Consider the following 20,202-nt stretch of genomic DNA (forward strand, 5'->3'; position numbering starts at 1 on the left):
GGCATCCAGGGTTCTGTATATACTGAAGACTGAAAGGATTAAAACTTCCACAGTATGATGTTTTGACTGTAAATGGCATTGGCAACTAATACCCATCCCAGCTCTGAGGCTGCTCTGCTGTTCCTTTGCTGTGTATCTCCCTGCTTTTTTTGTCCCCCTTGATTTACCTTTCTGCAGTGCAAGCATTTTTCATTTCCCTTTGTAGAGCTTCACCTTTAGGGGCTGAGATGATGTCTGCTTAATTGACTAGAATAGGAGCAAACCCTTTGGGATTCCTAACAAAAGACGTGTCTGAATTTAATGACGACATAAAGGTAGTGGTGTTGTAATTTGTTTGTAAGCAGTTCTGAACCTCTGTTGCAGTGTTTTTGTTTGCACTTCAGTTTTCTCCGTTTCCTTATCACAATGTCACATCAAATGTTACCAAAATCCTTCAGAGGCCCTCATCTACAGCTTTCTTTTTTTTCCAGCAGGCTGGTTGTATCTCAGTTAGAAAAATCAGCCCGTTGTGATGTTGTTTGTTTGAAATAAGCTAACAGTGATAGCATTTATCATTTTGTTATTCAAGGTGATGGAAATGCATTGTTTAATGACTTCTTATACTGTGTTTTATTGTGTGAGCTTTTTCTTTTTTTCCTTGATGTTCAGGTTTCTGCAAGTTTTAACATTTGTCCAAGGTTTACCTTGCAAAGCACAACTTCATTTCCAGGGTGAAATGAGTCTCTGAAAGAGGACTTGTTTGTGCTAGTCCTCATTCTGCAACACTTGCAGCAATCAGATAAGTTTCTTACTGACTCCATCCCACTGACTCAGTTTGCTCACTCTTCCTCTCGGGTGTATTTTGAAGATTAATTAATACTTATAAAATACTTTTAGTAAAACCTGCCTGTGAAAAATGCAGCACTGGTTGAAAATGCTGCCATTATTGGTATTTATTATTTTGCAAAAGGGAAGCTATTTTGCAATCAATATCAGTGTGGAATTAGGAACTATAAAAATAGATTAGGGCTCTAGAGATACTGGAGAAAATTGTGGCTGGCACAACTAAACTGAAGGTGAGAACTGTTGAGTAACCTGATGAAGAAAGCCTTCCAGTGGCACAAGGCACAGGAAGCAAGTTTTGGTAATAACACTTGGTAGTGAAATATACGTAGAATTAAGTATTTGTATTGCAGAAGGATGATGAAGGCCTTTTCAGTCTGTGAGTGTTAAAACTGAGGTTCATCATCATAAGTGATGTCAATAATTCCCAAGCAGCAGGCTCAGCTCACCTATCCTAACCAGCTCTAGGGAACTGCCGAGAGAGATCTGGTTGGGAATGGCTCCTGGCAGTGCACAGATCTGGTTGGGAATGGCTCCTGGCAGTGCACAGATCTGGTTGGGAATGGCTCCTGGCAGTGCACAGATCTGGTTGGGAATGGCTCCTGGCAGTGCACAGATCTGGTTGGGAATGGCTCCTGGCAGTGCAGTGAGGTTTTGGAAGACTCACACTGCTGTGCCAATATTTAAGGAAAGAAAACTAAATAAGCAGACCAGGCAGAGTGACCCAGCTAGCTGTGTTATGGTTAACATGACATCAGTGCCAGGCAGAGTGGTACGAGAGCTGATGCTTAGTCATATAGTAAATAAGTCAATAACTGGCACAATTTTTTTTATTTTTATCAAATTTATCTTGTTGGAAAATTCAAGTTAACTTATTAATAAAGTTTGTAAGTCTGGTTCCTACAGGTTAGTGTAGAAATACATTTCACAACATGTTTCACACAACGTTTCATCTACCATTGTGACATTCTGATAAAGATCTTGGTGGCATTAAATACAGAGACACTTCAGTTGTCCTGGTCCCTTGGTTTTGCTGTAGGACCCAGTGCTGTTCGGGAGCATGTGTCACCAGTCTCGTGGCTTGTTCTGAAAGTAAGCATCAAAGAACTTAGTTGAAAATGTTTTCTGGGGTGATTTGGTGAGCTAGAGCAAAGAGAATAAGGGCAGATGGGAAAAATAGAGCAGAGATGCAGGCGGAGACACGTGCTAAATTTAGCAAAGAACATAAAGGAAATGTTTGGCAGTGGCTGTGCAGAATAAGCTGCTGTTATGCTAGTGAAAGGGAATGATTAATTAGTGAATCAATGTTGCATAGCAAAATAAAAAGCAGGAAGCTTTCTGCTCTGATTCAGGTGTCTCTGCAATCAAGAATGACGGCAAAGAAAACAGATCAGGGTGGAAAAAAAGACTAGCAGAGCTTCACAGAAGTGCATTTTCTGTAAGAATTGGCTGGCTGTTCTTTTCAAAATGTAGAAGCAGCAGGTTGAGTAGCCATGAAGTACAGACCTGACGGCGTATCGTTCCAAAAGCAGTTCGGTACCGGTAGGAATTATGCCACTGTTAGCTATAGTGAGAGGCAGAGCTTGACCTGATGGATCTAGCATTACTATTGCAGCTGTGTGAAACCACTGAAGTAAACAAGCAGTCTAGGGAAGAGTGGGATGGATTTTTAACATTGTCCTGGTGTAAGGCGGTGTGCCGAGTCATTGTTTCAGCTGGAGGCCGGATCCTTCCATGTTGTAAGGTGCCGAGCTCCATTGCAAGCACTGAGAGGATGTGGATTTTCGCTTGATGATAATGTGAGTCCCAAAATTAAATCCTTTCATGGTTGCCCTGGTGATACAACTGTGAAAGGCTGTACGGAATGGCATGGAACTCTCTGCTCTCCAGTGATATCGGAGGAAGGATGCAAGCCTAAGTAAAACCAGCATTTGATTAATCTTTACCTGATGAGTTCCTCTGGGACTGGTGCAGACTTTGGTTTTACTTTGATGGTAGCAGTGATGCTGCAAGCAGAAATACCGATGGGGAAACCCCTCATGTGGGTCCTCCCTGATGCAGAGAGCGTTCTGTCTGTAGTCATTCCAAGGGATTCATTGCATTCACAATTATTCTTCACATTCATGGTGTAGGAGACTTTTGTGCTACTGTAGTTTAAAGTAGAAGCCCAGAGCAGCAGCCTTTGCATTTTGTATACTGGTCATATATGGATCCAGGGATTTATCTAATACACCACAATCCCCTGATATAGAAGTATGTTTTTGGGATACAAAATAGGTACATTTTCAGTTGTCAGTAGCCAGACCTACTGACCTATTTCTGCCTGCAACATTTCTCCCTTGTCTGAGCAGAGTGTGGCACACAGGAACTTGTGACATGAGTGATGATACCTGTGCTAATGAAGGATCCGTGTTGAAGGTTTGGTGCATTACTGGCATGGCCTTGCAGAGTCTCTCACTGTTCCACCTTAAATCAGCAACCACTGCCTGTGCTTCTTGTCTTTGAAAATCAAGCCTGGAAGTTACCTTCAGGCTTCTGATTCAAGTCACAAGGTTACACCTGTGCTAACTTGCCTGGGAGCTTTGTGATGCAGATGCAGAAAAACTCAGAGAAGGATTAATATAGCCAACCATTGATTTATTGAGTTCTCAGAAGTGAGGGATAAGACAGGCTGCTGCGATGCCCTGAGCCCAACCTCCACAATGATATCTCTCCTCCTGATGTTCACCCACCAAAATTCATCTCGTCTCTTCCCCTTCTTCTTGCTGCAGTGCCTCAAACTTCAGGAGTCTCTTTTGGCAGGAATGCTCCTCACTGCTGCTGATACTGGAGCTTTCCTCTGAGCTTTCAGAGAGGAGATGCTTGATTGCCACCATGTCCTTCTTGTTCATTTGCAAGCAGAGGCAGGAGGATTCGCTGACCTTAAATGATTCCCCCCACATGCTCTGGCACATGTCGGTCCCATTTGCATACATCTGTGTGTAAAACAGGAAAAATACATCAAACACATTTTAAAAAGAATGGAGTTAAAACCGAGTTGTATTAATTTGAGAAACATCACTTTTTTTAGAAATGGTACAAAATTATGAAACAGTTTGCAGTCCTCCACTGTCTTGTACAGCTCTGCGCTGTACTTCATCCCTTTGCAATGTTATTTAGTTCCACCACTGGCAGAAGAGCTTTGCCAGTTGTGAGAGCAAGCGATTACACAAAGTGCAGTGTGATGAACAGCCAGCCTTTTGTTTCCACCCCGGGGCTGACAGAGTAAAGCTGTGTGCAAGAGGCTGCACGACTTGCAGCATGTCAGGGCACTCTGACACGTCTCTGGGTTTGAGTATTGCTGAAAGTGCCAAACCAAGTGTTTTGAAAACTGGACTCTATTGGCAAGCTAGAGGCAGTCCAGTGGAGTCACAGACTGCTGCAGTGCACATCATGACCAGGCAGAACCTTGCTAAGAGAAGAGGCATAACTCAGAAACTGCTTGATGAAAAAGAAGACTTACAGCTGTGGGCCCCAGCCTGCCTCCAAAGAGCTTTATTGATTGCCTTGAGAAATTGCGAGCTGCAGCAACTCTCTGCAGGTGAATTTGGCCTGTTCTTGGTGCTGTGTCGCTTTGTTAGTCCTCTGTCACAGGACCTGTGCAGCCAAACAACAAAAATATTTCTTGTTTGCCAGGCTTACATTGTGACAATCTTCTGTCCTCCCAGCTTGAGTTTTCCTAGAGTGTAAGCTTAGCGATTACCATGTTCAGCCACAGAGTGGGCAAGATGTATACTTTATCTTGCCTGCATTTCTTCTGTGTGTTTGTTGTTGAAGTTTGGTCTTTCCTGTTTCTGGAAGGAACTTGAGGTACTTCCCAAGTAATGCTAAAAATGGATTTGGGGGTGGGAGTGATGACAGGAGCAGAAGCCTTAGGAATTAAGGAGAAGAGACTGCAAATGACTGAAACAGAACTAGGGAGCTGGACTGCTGGTCTTGTTGCCGACTGTGTCCCTGAGTCGCTTTGTGAGGATCTCTCAGAAGGAAGCCGTGTTTCAGCTGTGATATCCCACACAGTCCTTGCCTGTGACCTTGGTTCACTATTCCCTTGGCATTCCCTTTTGTGCTGTGATTTCTGCATTCTGAGCTGGTTTGCCAGTCGCAGCAGCACATATAAAGATCTGTGAATCTTGGAGACAGTGATCTGTCTTCATGGTCAGGAGACTTCTGCATGGAAGGCGTTCTCTGTGCCAACAGTTAGTGATTATAGACTTAAATCTATTATATGGAAGTGGGACTGGGCATCTGTAGTCCTGCGGCTGCTTCTGCTCCACATATTTTCCACAAGTTCTCCTTATGAGATGTATCCTTGTCTCCTCACGTGCTAAACAACCCTGGCTGGGTTTTGTGCAGAAGGCAGGTGAGATGATATACATTAATCAGAGTTGATTTAGAAATCTATCCAGTGCAAATAATGGAGAATCCATTCTAAATAGCTCCAAAGGCTCTGGTCTGTAATACAGCTTTTTACATCTCACCAGCTTGCTCTATGGATGCTGCGGTTGCTGGAGGACTGTGAAGGTTGGTCAGTGCACTGGGAGAGATGCGGGCTCAGAAACAGACAAGTTGCTGCATCTGGTTCTCCCCTTGCTCTCCTTTGGGCAGCCAGATCTTAGCTGTTTCTTTCCAGCTATTCCTGTACTTTCAAGCAGCATGAGACATTTTCTTCCAGCTCCTGTACAGATCCTGCTTTTATCGGGTCGTGTGAGAAAATATTTAAAAGCTGTTACGAGTTTTCTTAGGTCCATATGCAGGAGTCATGGCTACGTCCTATTAGGTTCCACAGGTTCTGTAGCACACATTCGTGCTCTGATACTTGTTAAATTAGCCATTTAATTTTGACATTCCTCCAAACTTTGCTTAAAAATCATGGCATAGCCAGAATGCTGCAGCAAACAAAATGTGCCCATTTAACAAAAGTGTACTTAAATTATTGCTTCTGATTGTTCAGCTTCTTGGCCGCTGTTCTGGTCTGTGCATTAACATCACTTGGGAAGCACTCTGCTGGGAGAAAAATGATAAAATGTGCAGACCAAAACTGGCTACGATCCACGTACATTCTTAATACTCCTCACTTGTTCCAAGTAGTCCTTGCAAACACTTGCATACGTCACGCGTAGGACTGCTCATTGCTTCTCTGCATGTGCTGAGGGCATCAGATGAAAGCCTCTGCCCACAGTGCCCTGACGTGGGAGAACCTTTGGGGCCTTCCAGACGGCCGTAACTTTCCTTTCCAGGAGTTGAGTGCAAAGCAAGTGACTCCAGTGTTTGCGTGTAATTTCATTTTCATACGGGAAATATGTTTTTGTAATCGCTCTGAAGAAAATAAATATTTATTCATACTTACCATGCGGGCCTATTTTTGGTAAAAAACATGGGCAGTGTTGGGTGTGGTTCTGCTTAGTTTAGGAATAGCTGCATCTGCCTTCCAGTGATAAGACCTCTGGATTTGCTGCGTGGCTTTTTTCCCAGCCGATGCTATATTTTCTTTAAGAAATATTTACGTGGGGGTTTCAGTTTGAACCTTCTACCTCTGGACTAGGAACAGTTTAAACAGGGACTGAAGATTGTTTATGGCAATTATCATTTTGCTTTCATTTCATCTGGAGCTACTGATGATTTAGCATATCTGCAAAGCTAAGCTGCGAGTTTCCACAGCCCGTTTGGTTTTTGGCCATCTTCCTGGCCCTGCTGATCAGTGTCACTGCAGAGCAGACACAAATCCCGGACTGTGACTTACATCAGTTGCTGAACAAACTTCTGGATGTACACGAATTTGTACAGATTTGAAAACAATCCATTTGGGATCTGTGCAAGATGTGCTATCAGTCCCTAAGAACTGCACTTAAGTTCTGTTCACTTCTTTAGTTTGGACTGGATTTATAGACTCAGTTTAACTGTTAATAATATTCCAATAAGTGTTGTGGTTTTGAGCTGTATAATCTAGCCTTGATCCTAGACATACTTGAGTCACTTGAGAGAAATCCCCCCTGACTCTTGAAGACCTGTGAATCAGGTTCCAGGCAACTTTGGTCCCATAAGTCTTCTAATTTCTCATTTTATACACTTTTCTTCATAAAATCAGTTATCCCAACCATCAGAAAGTCAGGATGGGCTCCCAGAAGGCTTCTCAGTGCTGCTTTTTGACTAACAGATTTGGAGAGAAAGAAGCTAGCTGTGTCCAGCAATTGGCAGACACAAAGGAGAACGGCAGAATTATGGTAGGTCTATGGAGAGTAAAAGGGAGACAATTAGAAGACTGCAAGGACTTAGGGACTTGAAGTATGGAGGACTCAAATGTGACAATGTCAGATAGAGAGGAGGGCAAGGATGCCTAATAAGTAAGAAAACCTTGGAAGTTCCTTAGTGACCTGGGAACCTGCTTCTCAGTGTAAAAAGGCAGAGGTGTGTTAAGCTCTACACTGTGTGAGAAGTCTTATAAGATAAATTCATTGCCTCTTTCTGTTACATGATCCAGGTTCCTTTATCTTTTACTTTCTGACCTCTGCTGTGGTTAATGTATCAGTTCTGCTGGAACATCTGTTTCACAAGTGGTATGAATAGTGATTAATTAGAAGTGTGTTTATTTAGTGAGAGATCTACATAAAATGCTTTGGAAACTATATATTTGAGAAATCTGGTGGTAGGTACAGGTATAGCTTGAAATTGTTGAAATAGAAAATAATTCAGATATTGCATTTTTAAGCCCACGTGTTCAGGAAAAAGAAAGTACTCAGATTATTTATTTAGTGTCCCAACGGGCCGTGTTTTCTTACCTCCCTGTATGGCATGCATTTACTCTTACAGTGGTTTTCTCCTCTTTCATCCCGTTCCCAGTCCGTCAGCCAGTTATGGGCACAAATGGAATCATCTTTGCAGGCTTCGTACCTTCATGGAGATCAGTGTGGAAGATACAATTATTTTCCTTAGTGTTTTCCAGTGAACTACAGGGATTCAACTTGAAAAGCCCCTGGGCTGCGCTAGTAATGTGTGCGGTCACACAGCGCTCTGTATCAACTGATCTTCAAGAAAGGTGCACGTGATCTTAGCTTGAATGTACATAAACTGAACCAGATGGGAAGGCCTAAATCCCAACGAAAACTAAGCAGATGAGCCATGACATTTCATGCTCACAGGTTTAAGGAGGTGGTCTGTGTTCCGGGAAGCAGCGTTCGTTCGCGGTGATCTGTTCTGCTTGGTGAAGTTTGCTGACGTTACTGGGGAGAGGGAATGCTGTGTGGCAGGGAGTTCAATGAGTGCTGACCATCAGCGCTGTGGTGTAGCACAGGTATCCTAAGTGTGAATTGGCACTTGAGAGAGAAGTGGGGGAGATTTATGAATTACTGTGGGAAAGGATGGATGGTAATTCCTGAGCATGGGACAGCTATGAGAACTGCTCAGTGAAATAAGGAAGACCTATAAGCAATAAAATCGGATAAGCTTAGGCCGTCAGCCTCAGAATGTTTTCAAAGAAGTTAAGCTTGAAGTGCAGGAGCAAAGATAAATTCTCTGTGAGGTGTAGGGTCTACGATTTTAAATTTAAAGTGATTTTTAAGTTGTAAGCAATAAGGTGAAGAGAAGCTTGTAAAGTGGGCTGGAATCACTAAGGTATGCAACTGGCTGTTCTATGTGATGAGAGATCTCATGACCTACCCATCGCCTTACACCATTTCCTTTTGGCTCTTACTTTGGCTCAAATCCTTAATTTGTTAAGGATCTCTTTCTGCAGATCAATTAACATCTACTCAGACTTTGTCTCCATGGCTTGGGGCAGTCTATTCACACCAGAAACTGGGAGTGCCAAAAGCATGAGGCATAGCTTTCAAAAAGTGCAAGTAGCATTCATTATAGTTAATGCTTTGGGGTATATTTTCTGTTTGTTTTTTTAGTCTTCAGGGGCACGTTTCCAAAATGACTTTGATGTCACAAGGACAGCAGACTTATGTTGTAAAATGAACCACGAGGCTGTCACATAGTCACAGAACTGCAGGATCTGGACACTGTAACACATTTGAAGGTGCAAGGTAAGAAGGTGCACATCTGCAGAACTGTCACTGCACAGTGCCTGGAAAACGAGCTCACAGGCAGCACACGGGCTCTAAGTTGTTGCTCAAGTACAAGCAGGAATTACAAGTGAGTAGACTACGTGCATTTGAGCCTAACCTTTTGTACTTCTTATTGCAGTGGCAGACAAAGTGATTTTAAATATATTTGCAGTGCACACAGAAACATTGTAGTAGGACTGAAAAGTTCCTGCTTCTCATTTTCACATTAAAATCAATGTTTGAAGGTCAAGACCTTTGCTAAAGCTTTGATCAGGTGAGAAGCTGTGATTCAGTGACCCAGCCCAACGTGTTCCCTGACTGGGATGCTTCATGGCTGCTCCACAGCGCTGCTGGCAGGTGGGACAGGTGCAGGAATGGAGGAGCAAGGTTGGAGTTGAGGGGAGGGCAGAACTGCTTTTATTGTTTGGTTTGTAAATTAGTGTCACCTGCGGTTATACTTTTCAAACTTAAGAGTGTGTATTTCAGAGTTTGACTGAACTGGGGTATCCATGTTATATCTCTGGCTTGGGAATCTGAATTAAATATGATTATTAAAATATTTATATTTTTATTCACTGTTACCTATTGAATTGTTGGGTGAGAGGTTTCCTAATTACAATTATTTCCTGACCCTGTGGCTCGCTACACAAGAAGGTAGCAAGGCATAATTCTATTTTATGGGTTTTTCTTTCCCTATGGAAGCAATTAGGAAGCTAAGTTCATGACAAATCATGACTTCTGATAAGTTTGATTTTTCTGCTGCCCAGAAACCCAAAAGTAGTTTCTTCAGACATTAATCATAACCTGTGAGAATCTTGAACATGAATATTTAAAATACCTGCTCCAAATATACCAGCTCCCTGTGCACACTGGGTGGGGTATTTTTATTTTGAAGCTTTTGTCTTTTAATTCTATTTATAATTAGCTGTTTCTCTGTGAAATGGCGCGGGGTCACCTCACAGGTGGGTCAGACAAGGGCACGGATACAGGCTCATTCAGAAGCAATAGGTTTAGAGCTAGTGGGAGGAAGCAATTCGAAGACAATAGGAAGAAAAGGAAGGCCCCAAGCCAGTCAGATGAATTTCTTTTAAATGAAGCCACTGCTCATCAGAGCCCTGGGCACATTGCTGGCCACAAAGCCGTCCGGCGTGCAGCAGGCACACTGACGGCACTGGGGAAAGTAGGTCACATCACCAGCAGTGCTGAGCGCACTCCGATGAATAGAGCACACACAGAATGTTACTTTAGATCACCAGAAAGGATCGGAATTCTGGCCAAGCTCTTCTCTGGCCTCGGGCCTTAAGCAGGGTGAGGGAATGGGTTTGACATTGGGTCAGGCAGGCATACAAAGCAGCATGCACAGTGATGGCTCGTCTTCACGTGTTTGATTCAGGCCAAGCATCTGTGACGCCGACAGGGGCAACGGATCATTGTTCAATGTTTGCTTAGAGCTGAGCCTTTTCCCTACCAGGAAAAGGGACTGGTTCTTTGTCCCTGTGCAGCAGCTCTCAGTCACACAACTACTTTAAAAGTTAAAAATGCTGTTTACCTGGAGGTTCTGGTAGTACCCAAGCAATACTGAGGGTTTTGTGATGTAATATTGATCCACCGTGTGCACGGGTATAAATCTCATAGGTACTCAGACTGGTTTGAACCAATTCATCCTTGTGAGAAGGATTTGAAGTGCGTGCAAAGTAAAATTAAGTCCCTTTCCTTTCGTTGCTACATTTTCTCTGAATGTAGCAATTTGCTTTGTGTGCTGTTACTGATGTAGATTCTATACTTACATTGTTTTGGGGTACATTTGCCTTAGATGTCGGTATTCAATTACTTTGCCTGCATTTTAAGGCCCACTGAGAACTCTGTTGCTTTAGTATCCAAATGTTTTCACCTTTCAGAAATATTTAGTTTGGAGGTTTGAGATTCTGAGTGCTGAGATACAATGTTCCTACTCCAAGACTAAGGACAAATAGGTGCTGCTACATCTTTTGCACTCAAAAAGTAATCTGATTCCATAATGCTGTATTTTGGGAAACGAAGTCAAATGCTGTTCTGCTCGCTGGTTACTGTTCTTGTTTCTCTGAAGCTCGGGCTTGTAGAAGTGTTGTTAGAGACAGGGAGACAGAAGGAAAGAGTGAAGGGTAAGGATGAAAAACTTAGAAATGAAGCTAATTTGTTATATCTATTAATTGAGAACCACATTGCAAGCGGCTGCTTCCATGATTTCACAATGCCCTTTTAATACACACAGATGTGCTGTATCATAATCAAGTATTTAGACTTAAAATCTCACCTGCACAAAGCTGAGCTGTGGAGGCGGGTGTTTGAGCAGCAGCACAGTGCCCTCGTGGAGAGCAGCGTGGTGCTGCCCAGTCCCTGGACTGGGGCAGAGAGTGACTCCGTCCTGCTTTCAGCTTGGGACATTATTATTGTGCAGGGCAGCAGTTTAGCAGGGGAAAAGGTAGAGATGGCAAACTAGAAAGGAGCAGGAGGAACAGGCGAAAAGCTTTACAAGTGATACAGCACTATGGAATCTTGTTGCTCATTGTTTGGGAAGGCCGTGCTCCGTCCACCTGCTCTCTCTGACTCCTGAGTACCGGCCTATTAAAGCTAAATAAAGACATTTTGATAACGATTAGAACCTACCAGTCATCACAGAAGCTTTGGCACAGCGGAACAGACTGAATAGCAGCAGTATATCTGGGATTGATCCAGTGAGCAGCGTGCGGAGAACACCGGTAAAAGCACTCGATTTTCTTTGTGAAATCTTCACAGCTGTTGTGGGTGAGAAAAGCCTCAAATAAACATGTTGCTCAGTGTTAAGGCTACAACTTCAATTTTCTAGACCTGCTTTGATGTGGATGCAGTACTACAGACTAGGAGAAAAGCAGAAAAGTTTCATTTTGCCCTGTTTGTATCATTCTTTTGCTATTGTGTACAGACTCTGGCTGCAATTACCACAGCCAACTAAAGAGTGCACAAATGTTCCCATGCGTATTTCAGCCCTATTTGTGTAGCTTTTCCATAAACTTTTGGGGCCTTGAGTTTTCCTGGCAGAAATGACTCAAGACAGCAATAAAACGTAGTTTAGAATTGTAGTATAAAATATTTTCTAAGCTGTAGTCTAACAGTTTCACCAATCTTTATATTTTCCCACAGCCCAGCTGAAATTGCTTAAAAACAGTGTTGCTGCTCTTCTGGGAGTGGCAGGCAATAGCTGTGACTTCCACACATCTGTTTTTGCTTAATTGTTTTGTACTTTCATTCCTTTATTTCTCTAACTTGCCCTGTTTCACAGCTCTAGCATCTAACAGGGTATTAAAAACCTGAATTATGAAGACGTTCTCTGATTCTCCATGGTTACCAAATGGAGTACAAGACTACAAGATTTTTTATTCTAAATATTCAGATATTTTTATATGTCTTGTTTTATATATCTTGTGCATTTTGTTTGGAAGATATAATCATCTGGTGGATCTGCTTACTCAACAGAGAGGAAGAAGCTGATCTTTTTGACTGGGGTTTGCAGGGTGTGCACTCACTGGGATGTGATGGTTGCTGTACAGAGGTGCAGCACAGTCACTACCTGCTGGGTTTATGACTGCTTCACATTGCCAGATCTGGTTCTATATTGAAAGCAAACTTTAACAAGCATAACTCTTCCTTGAGAAAAAGGCATAAATCTCTCTGCACAAAAAGTCTGTACTTAAGGATTCATGGGCTTTTGTGAGAGGGGAAAAAGAAGAGCCAGATGTTGCTCTGGTGTGGAGGAGAGATGATGGGGAGCGGAGCGGGCGGCGTAGGGCCAGCCCATCTGCGGGCAGTTAGTGCTAGCCGTGTGGCTGCTACAGCATAGCTCCAGAGAAGCAGGACACAGACAACATCAAAGCTGACTTACGATTTACTGAGCTGCCCACATCTGTTCCAGTAGCTGTTGCTTACTTTAATTACTGGGGAATGAGCCAATTGCTCTGTGAAGTTTGCATAGCAACAGGAAGCTGTTAGGAATGAAACAAAGATCTTACAGTAAGGATTTTTTTGAACACTCTGGAAGGCTTAAAATATAAGGTGAATCTCTTTGGTCCATAACGTGATGAAGTCTTTTGATACTAAGCAAAAGATGCGGCCGAGCTCGGATGTTTTAGTTTTTGGAAGAGCAGTGTGAATGCTAAGTGGGAAAGACTGGCATGAACACTGCTTTGTAAAGGTGTGTCCAGGAAGCCCCATGAGGTTTACTGCTGCTCTGCTGGATGTTATATGCTGATGGGTGGTAATTTTATAAGTTACCGAGCAGGAAAAGAGAACTGAAGAACTGTAAAAAATATTGCTATAATTTGCTCAGTATGAAAGTTTAACCTTCTGCAGTTTGTGTGGGGAAACGACAGGCAATTGCAATCTGCTACAATTAATTCAACACTGCTATTTTTAATAATTTACTGGGGACAATAGTTAATTCACTAGTACGATCAAGAGAGAAATATGTTTTAAATATTTTTATACTTCATGACAATGGGCTGAGTCCATCTGTTCTGTAAACCTTTTAAAGCAGATAGAGATTCCAGAAAGTAAACTGCGTAGGCTTTTTAAACAGACAGTGGATAAAACCAGTGGGAGTTCTGCAGCTGGCTTTGTTAAGGACCAGAGTTTACTCTTGAGTTGCATGCAGCAAAATGACATTGAGGGAGGTTTTTCAAATGCAACTTATACTGCATCTAATGTATCTCTCAGAAGCTTAAGAATGGCCAGAACAATCAGTGTGTACAGAACTGGACTTCTAAACTAGCTGCAGCAAAAGCTAAACCACTCTTACATTCAGAATACAGAGTGCATTCATGCATGTTTGGCTCTGGACTTGGCTTCGCTTTGTGGGTATCCCCTTCCAGACATCCATACTGCTGGCAGGTAGATGATGTGATGACAGCAAGGAGGGTGATGGCAAACCTCAGCATTGTTGTTCAGTTCTTTTCCTGTATGGAGAGAAATCTTTACTGATATCCTTTAATTATAGGAAAACTCTTGATAGTAAGAAGAGCTGCTGTAAAAAAGCTACATACATATATGACTAAAATATGCTCAGGAGATGTATACATGTAAATATTAGAACACTCATTCTCCCTTTCTTTGCTTATGTCTAAGCACTTATTCTTCTGCCACGTATTTCCAATCTTTGGTGGCCTGTGAAAAAGCATTCCTTCAGGCTGTATGTTACAGTTCTCAGTATTTAAGAAAAGGTTTTTAAATTTCTCATGCAGATATGAATTTACCATCCCACTGCTGCACAGATTTGAAGATAAGATTGATCGGCTCCTAAACTTACTGAGTTCTTCTGTGCACTGGGAAATGACCCATTTAATTCCAATGCTTCTGTTTACAGAATTGACAAGCTAATAGTAGGATGTATAGTATATATAGTATAAGGAAACACTTGAGCTGGATAAATTGTGTAGATAAGATGCCTTCATGGAGGTTATGCTCACTTGTACCTAATAATCTGATTGATTGTTTTCTGTCTCTTTTGTAGAGTTCAGTCAAAAATGCAAGATAAAAACCATTTTATCTGCGAGAATAGAGCTTCTGTAAGTACAGATTACATATTAGTGAGTTATGCAGATAAATCTAGAACCTCCTACGTAAATAAATGCATAATTCTTTATGGTGTAATTAATTTAACCTTTAATTCTTTAGTTAAATATTCCTGATGCCTTTTTGGAAGAGGTTTGCCTGAACAAGAACTGCAGCTCCTCTCCTTACCTAAACTTTTCGGAGGCAAAGAAAGCAACATGTTACAGAAGAAAACCGCCTGTACGATTTCTCAGTAGTTTCTCACCTCTTTTGCTGCCTTCTGGGTGAAACTTCTCCCTAGAACAGAAGCACAGTGCATTGCTCTGCTCGCTTTCCACTTTATATACCCGCCATCTGGCATCAGCACTCCAGAATTTGTTTGCCCTGCAGAGTTCCTTGACCCTTTGAAATGCTAACATAGATTTATCTCAAAAGCAGATGGAGTGACCAGCACATAATGCCCTTTTATTGCTTGCAAATGTGGACATAATGACCAGGAAAGTACATAAACTGGAATTAGAAAAACAACAGCTCTCCAGTGTACCAAATACAACTACCTCCCATCCCCTGCCTGATTTTTACAATGATTCCTTTTGCTATAATTATTAGATTCATTTCTACCACAGCTCAATTGGGCTCTTATCACAGATTTCACTGAATTACAGACATTAAAAATGACACTTCGTATTTCAGCCTGACTGGCTTAATCTTAACTGAAAATACATCAGTTTGCTCAGTAATTTTACTGCAGCCCCTGAAAGAGAATTGGTCTCCTGATTCTCAGGCCTTTGCTCTTTGTCCAGAAGATTCCTTTTTCAACCAGCTGCTGTTTGCCCTTCTTGCTCTACCTGCCGTATTTGTGCTTCCCAATGGGTGTCTCAAGCACAAGGAAAAACTGTTGTGTGAACCACTGACAGCAGCTGCAGACTGGATTTCCTTACAGGGTGTGCTTTCTGCAGAGGGGATTCTGCATCTGAACATGAACCATCACAGGAGGCAGATGTGGTGATTACAAATAGGTGCACTTACTTTGATAGGTTAAATCTTACCGAGCTCCCTAACTAGCCACACACCACTGATTACCTTGCAATTATTTAGGTGCAAATGGAAAATAGCATCTCTTGTTTCTGTTTTAAAACACAACAGTGGTTTGTCAAGTAGTAACTGTGGGTCAGTAATTACGAACCTTTTTTGCTTGAATAAAGCAAACATTGGCACAGTGGAAGTGTGGAATGGATCTCACTGAGCAAACTCACAGTGAGATAATGATCTCTGCTGAGCTGTAAGCACCAATTCCTACTCTGGTTGGAGCCTTCCTTGAGGCAAAAGTGCTGCTGCCTTTAAAACTGATTTTCAGATCAGTTGAAATCCCAGTGTTTTCCATTTTCCAGAATGAATCTAAATAAGACAAATGCAAAGAGACGTAAGTATAGGAGAAATTGAAGTAAATGTAATACCTTACTGCCTGTGCCTTCGCTTCATGTGGCTTGATCTTGTGCTGGTTGAAATTAATGGGGCTCCTTGCTGATTTGTAACCTAAAGGACTTGTGCATACTGCTTGGTACTGAAATCAGTGTATTTGTACCAAAGACCACTGTGCCATATCAACATTCTGTTTCAACCTGAGGATGAGTAGCTGTGCTAGCCAGCCTGGTGAAAAGCACGTTCTGCTCCTTACTGCTTGCTCTGTATGAAATGTATTCATGCTTGTAAAGGTGTTAGCAGCCAGGAGGTTTCTTGTAATGCCTCTGTTTGTGGAACTGACATACAAATTATATTAAGCTATAGGAGACTGGGATCTTTTTCAAGCTTTGAATATGAGCCAAATGGGACCACTTGCTGGGAGATTAGGCAGAATTTCTAGCAGCAGGAAGGAAAATTGTCATATATTTGTGATTTCTCAGACTTGGCTTTGGTTAACAATAGATGTAAGCAGACTCGGGCACAGGAGCTTCTAGAGATCTCAGCCATACATCATCTTGATCCTTTTTTTTCTTATTCTGAGTAAGAAAAAGGCTCAGTATAAGACTGTGAGTCATGTATGGAGAAATTTATCATAGAATGTTTCTTATTGCTTTCCGTACTTGAATGGATTATTATCTTCATTTGTTAATGCTGAACTTATTTTCAAGCACTCACTAATATTCTTGTACTTATAAAAGTCCTGTTACTATTTAATTTTAACCTTAATATCATTGCCTTATGAACTTATACTGATCTTCTCAAAGTTTTTATACAGCGTTAAAGCATGCATGATGCTAAAGGTAGCCACAGACAGTAATTCTGGTGCTGTTACATTAAATTATCATTATCACATTATCATCTGATGATCTGATAATGGCCAGCAGAAGGATGTATCCATTCCAAAATCACAGGCACAGCCATGTGAGCTCTCAGCTTGCCTGCATAAATTCCTCCTGCAAGAGCCACCATTGGGTAATGAGGGAAAAAAAAGGAAAAGAAACAGAGGAACTCTAGCTAGTTGCTAACTTCACAGCTTCTGGCCATTGAGTTAGTATCCATGTCAAACTGACATCTTCTGACTCAACACAGTGATCCCTTTTGAGTGAGTCAGAGCTCTTTAATGAGTGAAGTAAGCTTTCATGGTTTTATATTTTTGTTAACTCTACAAAACTGTAGTGCTGAAGGGAAAAATTGTTTGTACTTCTTCCCTGTGACAGCTGCCAGATCTGTTTCCCTCCTTGGCTTCACGAAGGTGTAACAACACTGTGGCTGGAGAGAGATGGAGTTTCACGAGTGTAAATTGGAGCATTTGGCCTATTGTAGCTTTATTACATATGGTGATGCGTGCTAATGAAATTAATCTGCTGCTTCCTCACATCTCAGTGGGAGTCTGCAAACTTGGAAGTGTTTTTCTTGTTAACTAGCAGGAAATGCAATGAAGAACACAGGTTGTTTCCTAACTTCGTGTCATTCCTGAAGCTCCTTTGCAGAACTGCACTTCATGTTGCATTAAGTGCCATATTATTTGCCAACTAGTGAAGAATATATCTTGACTTTTATTTTGTTAGACTTCAGAACCATGGGTTCATATCCACCAGTCTGCTGAACGCATCCTGTCTCAAGTCAAGCTGAATGCCAGAGGAGAGGCTCCAGATGGACTCAGTCTGGCACTCCTGGCTCCAGGAAAAAAAAAAAAAAGGCTGAGATCAAATCTTAATGCTACCAAATTTAAGGTGCAACTTGTTTCTGTTCATTTCAGCAGGGCCAGTGTTTTTCCTTTAATTTTGTTTGTGTAAGAAATATAGCACAGCATGAAGTCAAGCTTACTTGCTTTATTTCGAGTACATGAATGTTGCTGTGCAAGTTCCCCAAAAGAGCACAGGAATGACAAAATCAGCAGTACTTTTATATAACCAGGAGAATGAGTCAGTGGAAAAACAAAAACAAAAAGCAAACCCACAGGTTTTAATGCATAGTGTGTTTAAAAAACACTCACAACCCAAACAACAAAATTATCACTGTAAAAATGTTACATCAAGCCCTTACGTTAGTTTTTTTTTCAGAATGGAAGGGGACAAAAACCTACTTATTTTAGCTTATTGCTAAGTTGAAAGAACCTCTTGAAAGCATAACTGAATGCTCTTCCTTTGCTTTACTCTTTCATTTGCCTTTCACGTTCTGTTGGCCTGTTACCGTGGGGTTCCTGGATCCACAAGCAGTTGTTGCAGCTTTTTACATCTCTTTATTCTTTTGTTCCAAAGAACAATCTCCGGCTTGGATAGCTACTGACTGACTGTGTGCTGTGCTGTGATCTCTCCCAAGTGACAAAGAAAACGCAGTCCAGTTTGGCCAATGCTCCAGAAGTAACCAATTGCAGTGCTGTCCCTGATTTAGAATGTTAATATTGGACTGAATTTTCTACAGCTACTTGTATGGTGAATTTATTTTTAGGGGAATATTTTTTAATTTAGTCTTAATTGTAGGTGCTTTTATTATTGTGAAGAGGTAATGCTGGCTGGCCCTGTAAAGCAGCGGCGTGGTGTTGTGAAATGTTTGGTGCCAGTGCTGGATTATGGGTGGCCACATCCCACAGCCCCATTTTGTGCCTTCGTTCTTTACTGCTCCTTTCTGGGCACTGTGCTGGCACAGCCCAGTGGGGTTGTGCTCCCAACCAGGTGGGGAACTGATCCAGCAATAGAAATGTAGCAATTACCCTGCCTCCAGTGCTGCTAGCCAAATCAATTTCCCAGTCCACTTTATAGCGCAGCTGTGGAAACAGTTTGTTGCTGCGAGGAAAAGGGCGGTATATCACTGTGAGGGAGACAAATAGTGGTGGGTAGGACTGGCAGTACTTCAGTACTTTTGGTGGAACTGCCAGCCTCTAAGCCCCATTGTGTTACTGTTCTGTTTTTTTCTTGATTGGTACATTGAACACCTTGTAATCAAAACGTAGAGCCAACAGGTCTACAAAGGAAACAGTGCAAACACAAGGTAACAGTGAGATCATACTGGTCAGCATGTTAAAAGGCAGTGACAGGAAACCACAGGATTAATCACTGCTGAGCTTTTCCTGTTAACATCAGAGCAGGGATGAGTTTTAAGTAGGACACGGTTGAGGTCAGTGGGGTGTTTCTGCAGATTTCTGTGAGGAATGACTCCCATGCATGACTTATTAGTTCTAGAAAGCTTTACTCATTGCCCTGTGCATCTGTCCTTAGAAAACTGACCACAGCACTCTTGGAGAAGGTATTTTTTCCCAATGCCTTTCTTTACATTTGCACTTCTCTCTGCATCTCTCGAATGGCACCTCTCTCTGGTGTATCGCTCAAAACCTTTCTTTTCCAATCCCTTTGCAGTTTATGGACACCCTTTTTATCTCTTCTCTTTCAGTAGAGACAGGTTAGGTCTCTAGAAGTGTTGCAATTCAAGCTTCCACTGCACACCTGCTGGATTTCAGTGGCTTGCTTTCCTGTGTATGGCATCTCATATCTGCAAGGTTATTTCCTTAAGTAGCAGTGAAATTATGTGTAATTCTCCCCTGGCCCCCCTTAAAACTCATCTTTGTTTGGATGCCCAAAGAGGGTGACAGCAGTTAGAATCTGATGCTGCTCCTGCTGGCCAGCATCTCTGTCCCCCACATGCTTCTCTTTCTGAACCTTTTAGAAATACACAAAATATGCATGTTTATACACATGTAATTGGTATTCTGTTAGCCCTAGAGAAAACAGCTCAACTGTGGCAATTGCTGTAAAATCAAGTCCAAGCTGTCTGTGAAGGCAGCATATTCACTGATCTCTTTCTGTCTCTTTAAAGCTATGATGTGTTTGATGAGTTTTTGTTGCTAAGAAATGCTGTTAACTTAGAGAGGGCTTAGTGCAGTAGCTAAATCTCTTGATTTAGCTTTTAACTAAAATTAATGAGCTTTTAACTCATTGTATATATTTGTATATTTACATCTTCTACTCTATATCAGATGTAAAATGGTATCTAGAACAAGATGCAACAGAACAAAGCTGTCACTAATGACAAATTGCATCACTGCAAACAAGTATAGATGTTCTTCACAGTATATAATGAAGGAAAATAACAATTGGAAAAGAAATCATATCCTCTTATGACTGGTCTTCTGTTAGATACAGATCTTGAAATTGCCATCCTGGACCTGGTTGTCAGTTTGTTTACTCCATATGTCAGTACTGGGGACAGAGTAATGCTCTTGGTTTCCAGTGAACGCACAAAATCTGTACAGCGTACTCTTACTGAGTGATAA

The 20,202-nt window shown here is 41.8% G+C and overlaps 2 protein-coding genes across 7 annotated transcripts in view; one reads left to right on the plus strand and one right to left on the minus strand.

The window, feature by feature from the left end:
* Positions 1-20,202, plus strand: part of MAST2 (microtubule associated serine/threonine kinase 2) — a 187,017-nt gene that overhangs the window by 82 nt on the left and 166,733 nt on the right. For 2 of the 5 annotated variants that reach the window (XM_042873337.1, XM_042873338.1), the window contains exons 1-3: positions 4,282-4,402; positions 8,751-8,885; positions 14,428-14,482. The exons of 1 other annotated variant lie outside the window; for it this stretch is intronic. In XM_042873337.1, the coding sequence (XP_042729271.1) occupies positions 14,441-14,482 (42 nt within the window). In that variant the 5' untranslated portion in view covers positions 4,282-4,402; positions 8,751-8,885; positions 14,428-14,440. Of the gene's footprint in view, positions 1-4,281; positions 4,403-8,750; positions 8,886-14,427; positions 14,483-15,864; positions 15,892-20,202 lie in introns of those variants that run through there. 2 more of the 5 variants (XM_042873334.1, XM_042873335.1) reach the window with 2 other exon arrangements.
* LOC122181100 (riboflavin-binding protein) lies at positions 1,720-14,772 on the minus strand. Of its 2 annotated transcripts, XM_042873343.1 has the most exons (7): positions 14,734-14,772; positions 13,717-13,873; positions 12,805-12,904; positions 11,553-11,681; positions 7,638-7,749; positions 2,329-3,797; positions 1,720-1,908 (listed from the first exon to the last, which is right to left on the minus strand). In XM_042873343.1, exons 2-6 carry the CDS (start codon positions 13,853-13,855, stop codon positions 3,561-3,563), a joined length of 717 nt encoding a protein of 238 aa, XP_042729277.1. In that variant the 5' UTR covers positions 13,856-13,873; positions 14,734-14,772; the 3' UTR covers positions 1,720-1,908; positions 2,329-3,560. The 2 variants fall into 2 exon arrangements, 1 of the variants encoding a protein (XP_042729277.1); XR_006179344.1 differs by lacking the exons at positions 1,720-1,908; positions 7,638-7,749; positions 11,553-11,681; ... (1 more) ...; positions 13,717-13,873; positions 14,734-14,772 and adding an exon at positions 4,325-6,150 and having other exon boundaries at positions 3,714-3,797.

Source organism: Lagopus leucura, unplaced genomic scaffold, assembly GCF_019238085.1.
Source record: "Lagopus leucura isolate 7727_CA_CO unplaced genomic scaffold, USGS_WTPT01 Super-Scaffold_100009, whole genome shotgun sequence".
Classification (NCBI taxonomy): Eukaryota; Metazoa; Chordata; class Aves; order Galliformes; family Phasianidae; genus Lagopus; species Lagopus leucura.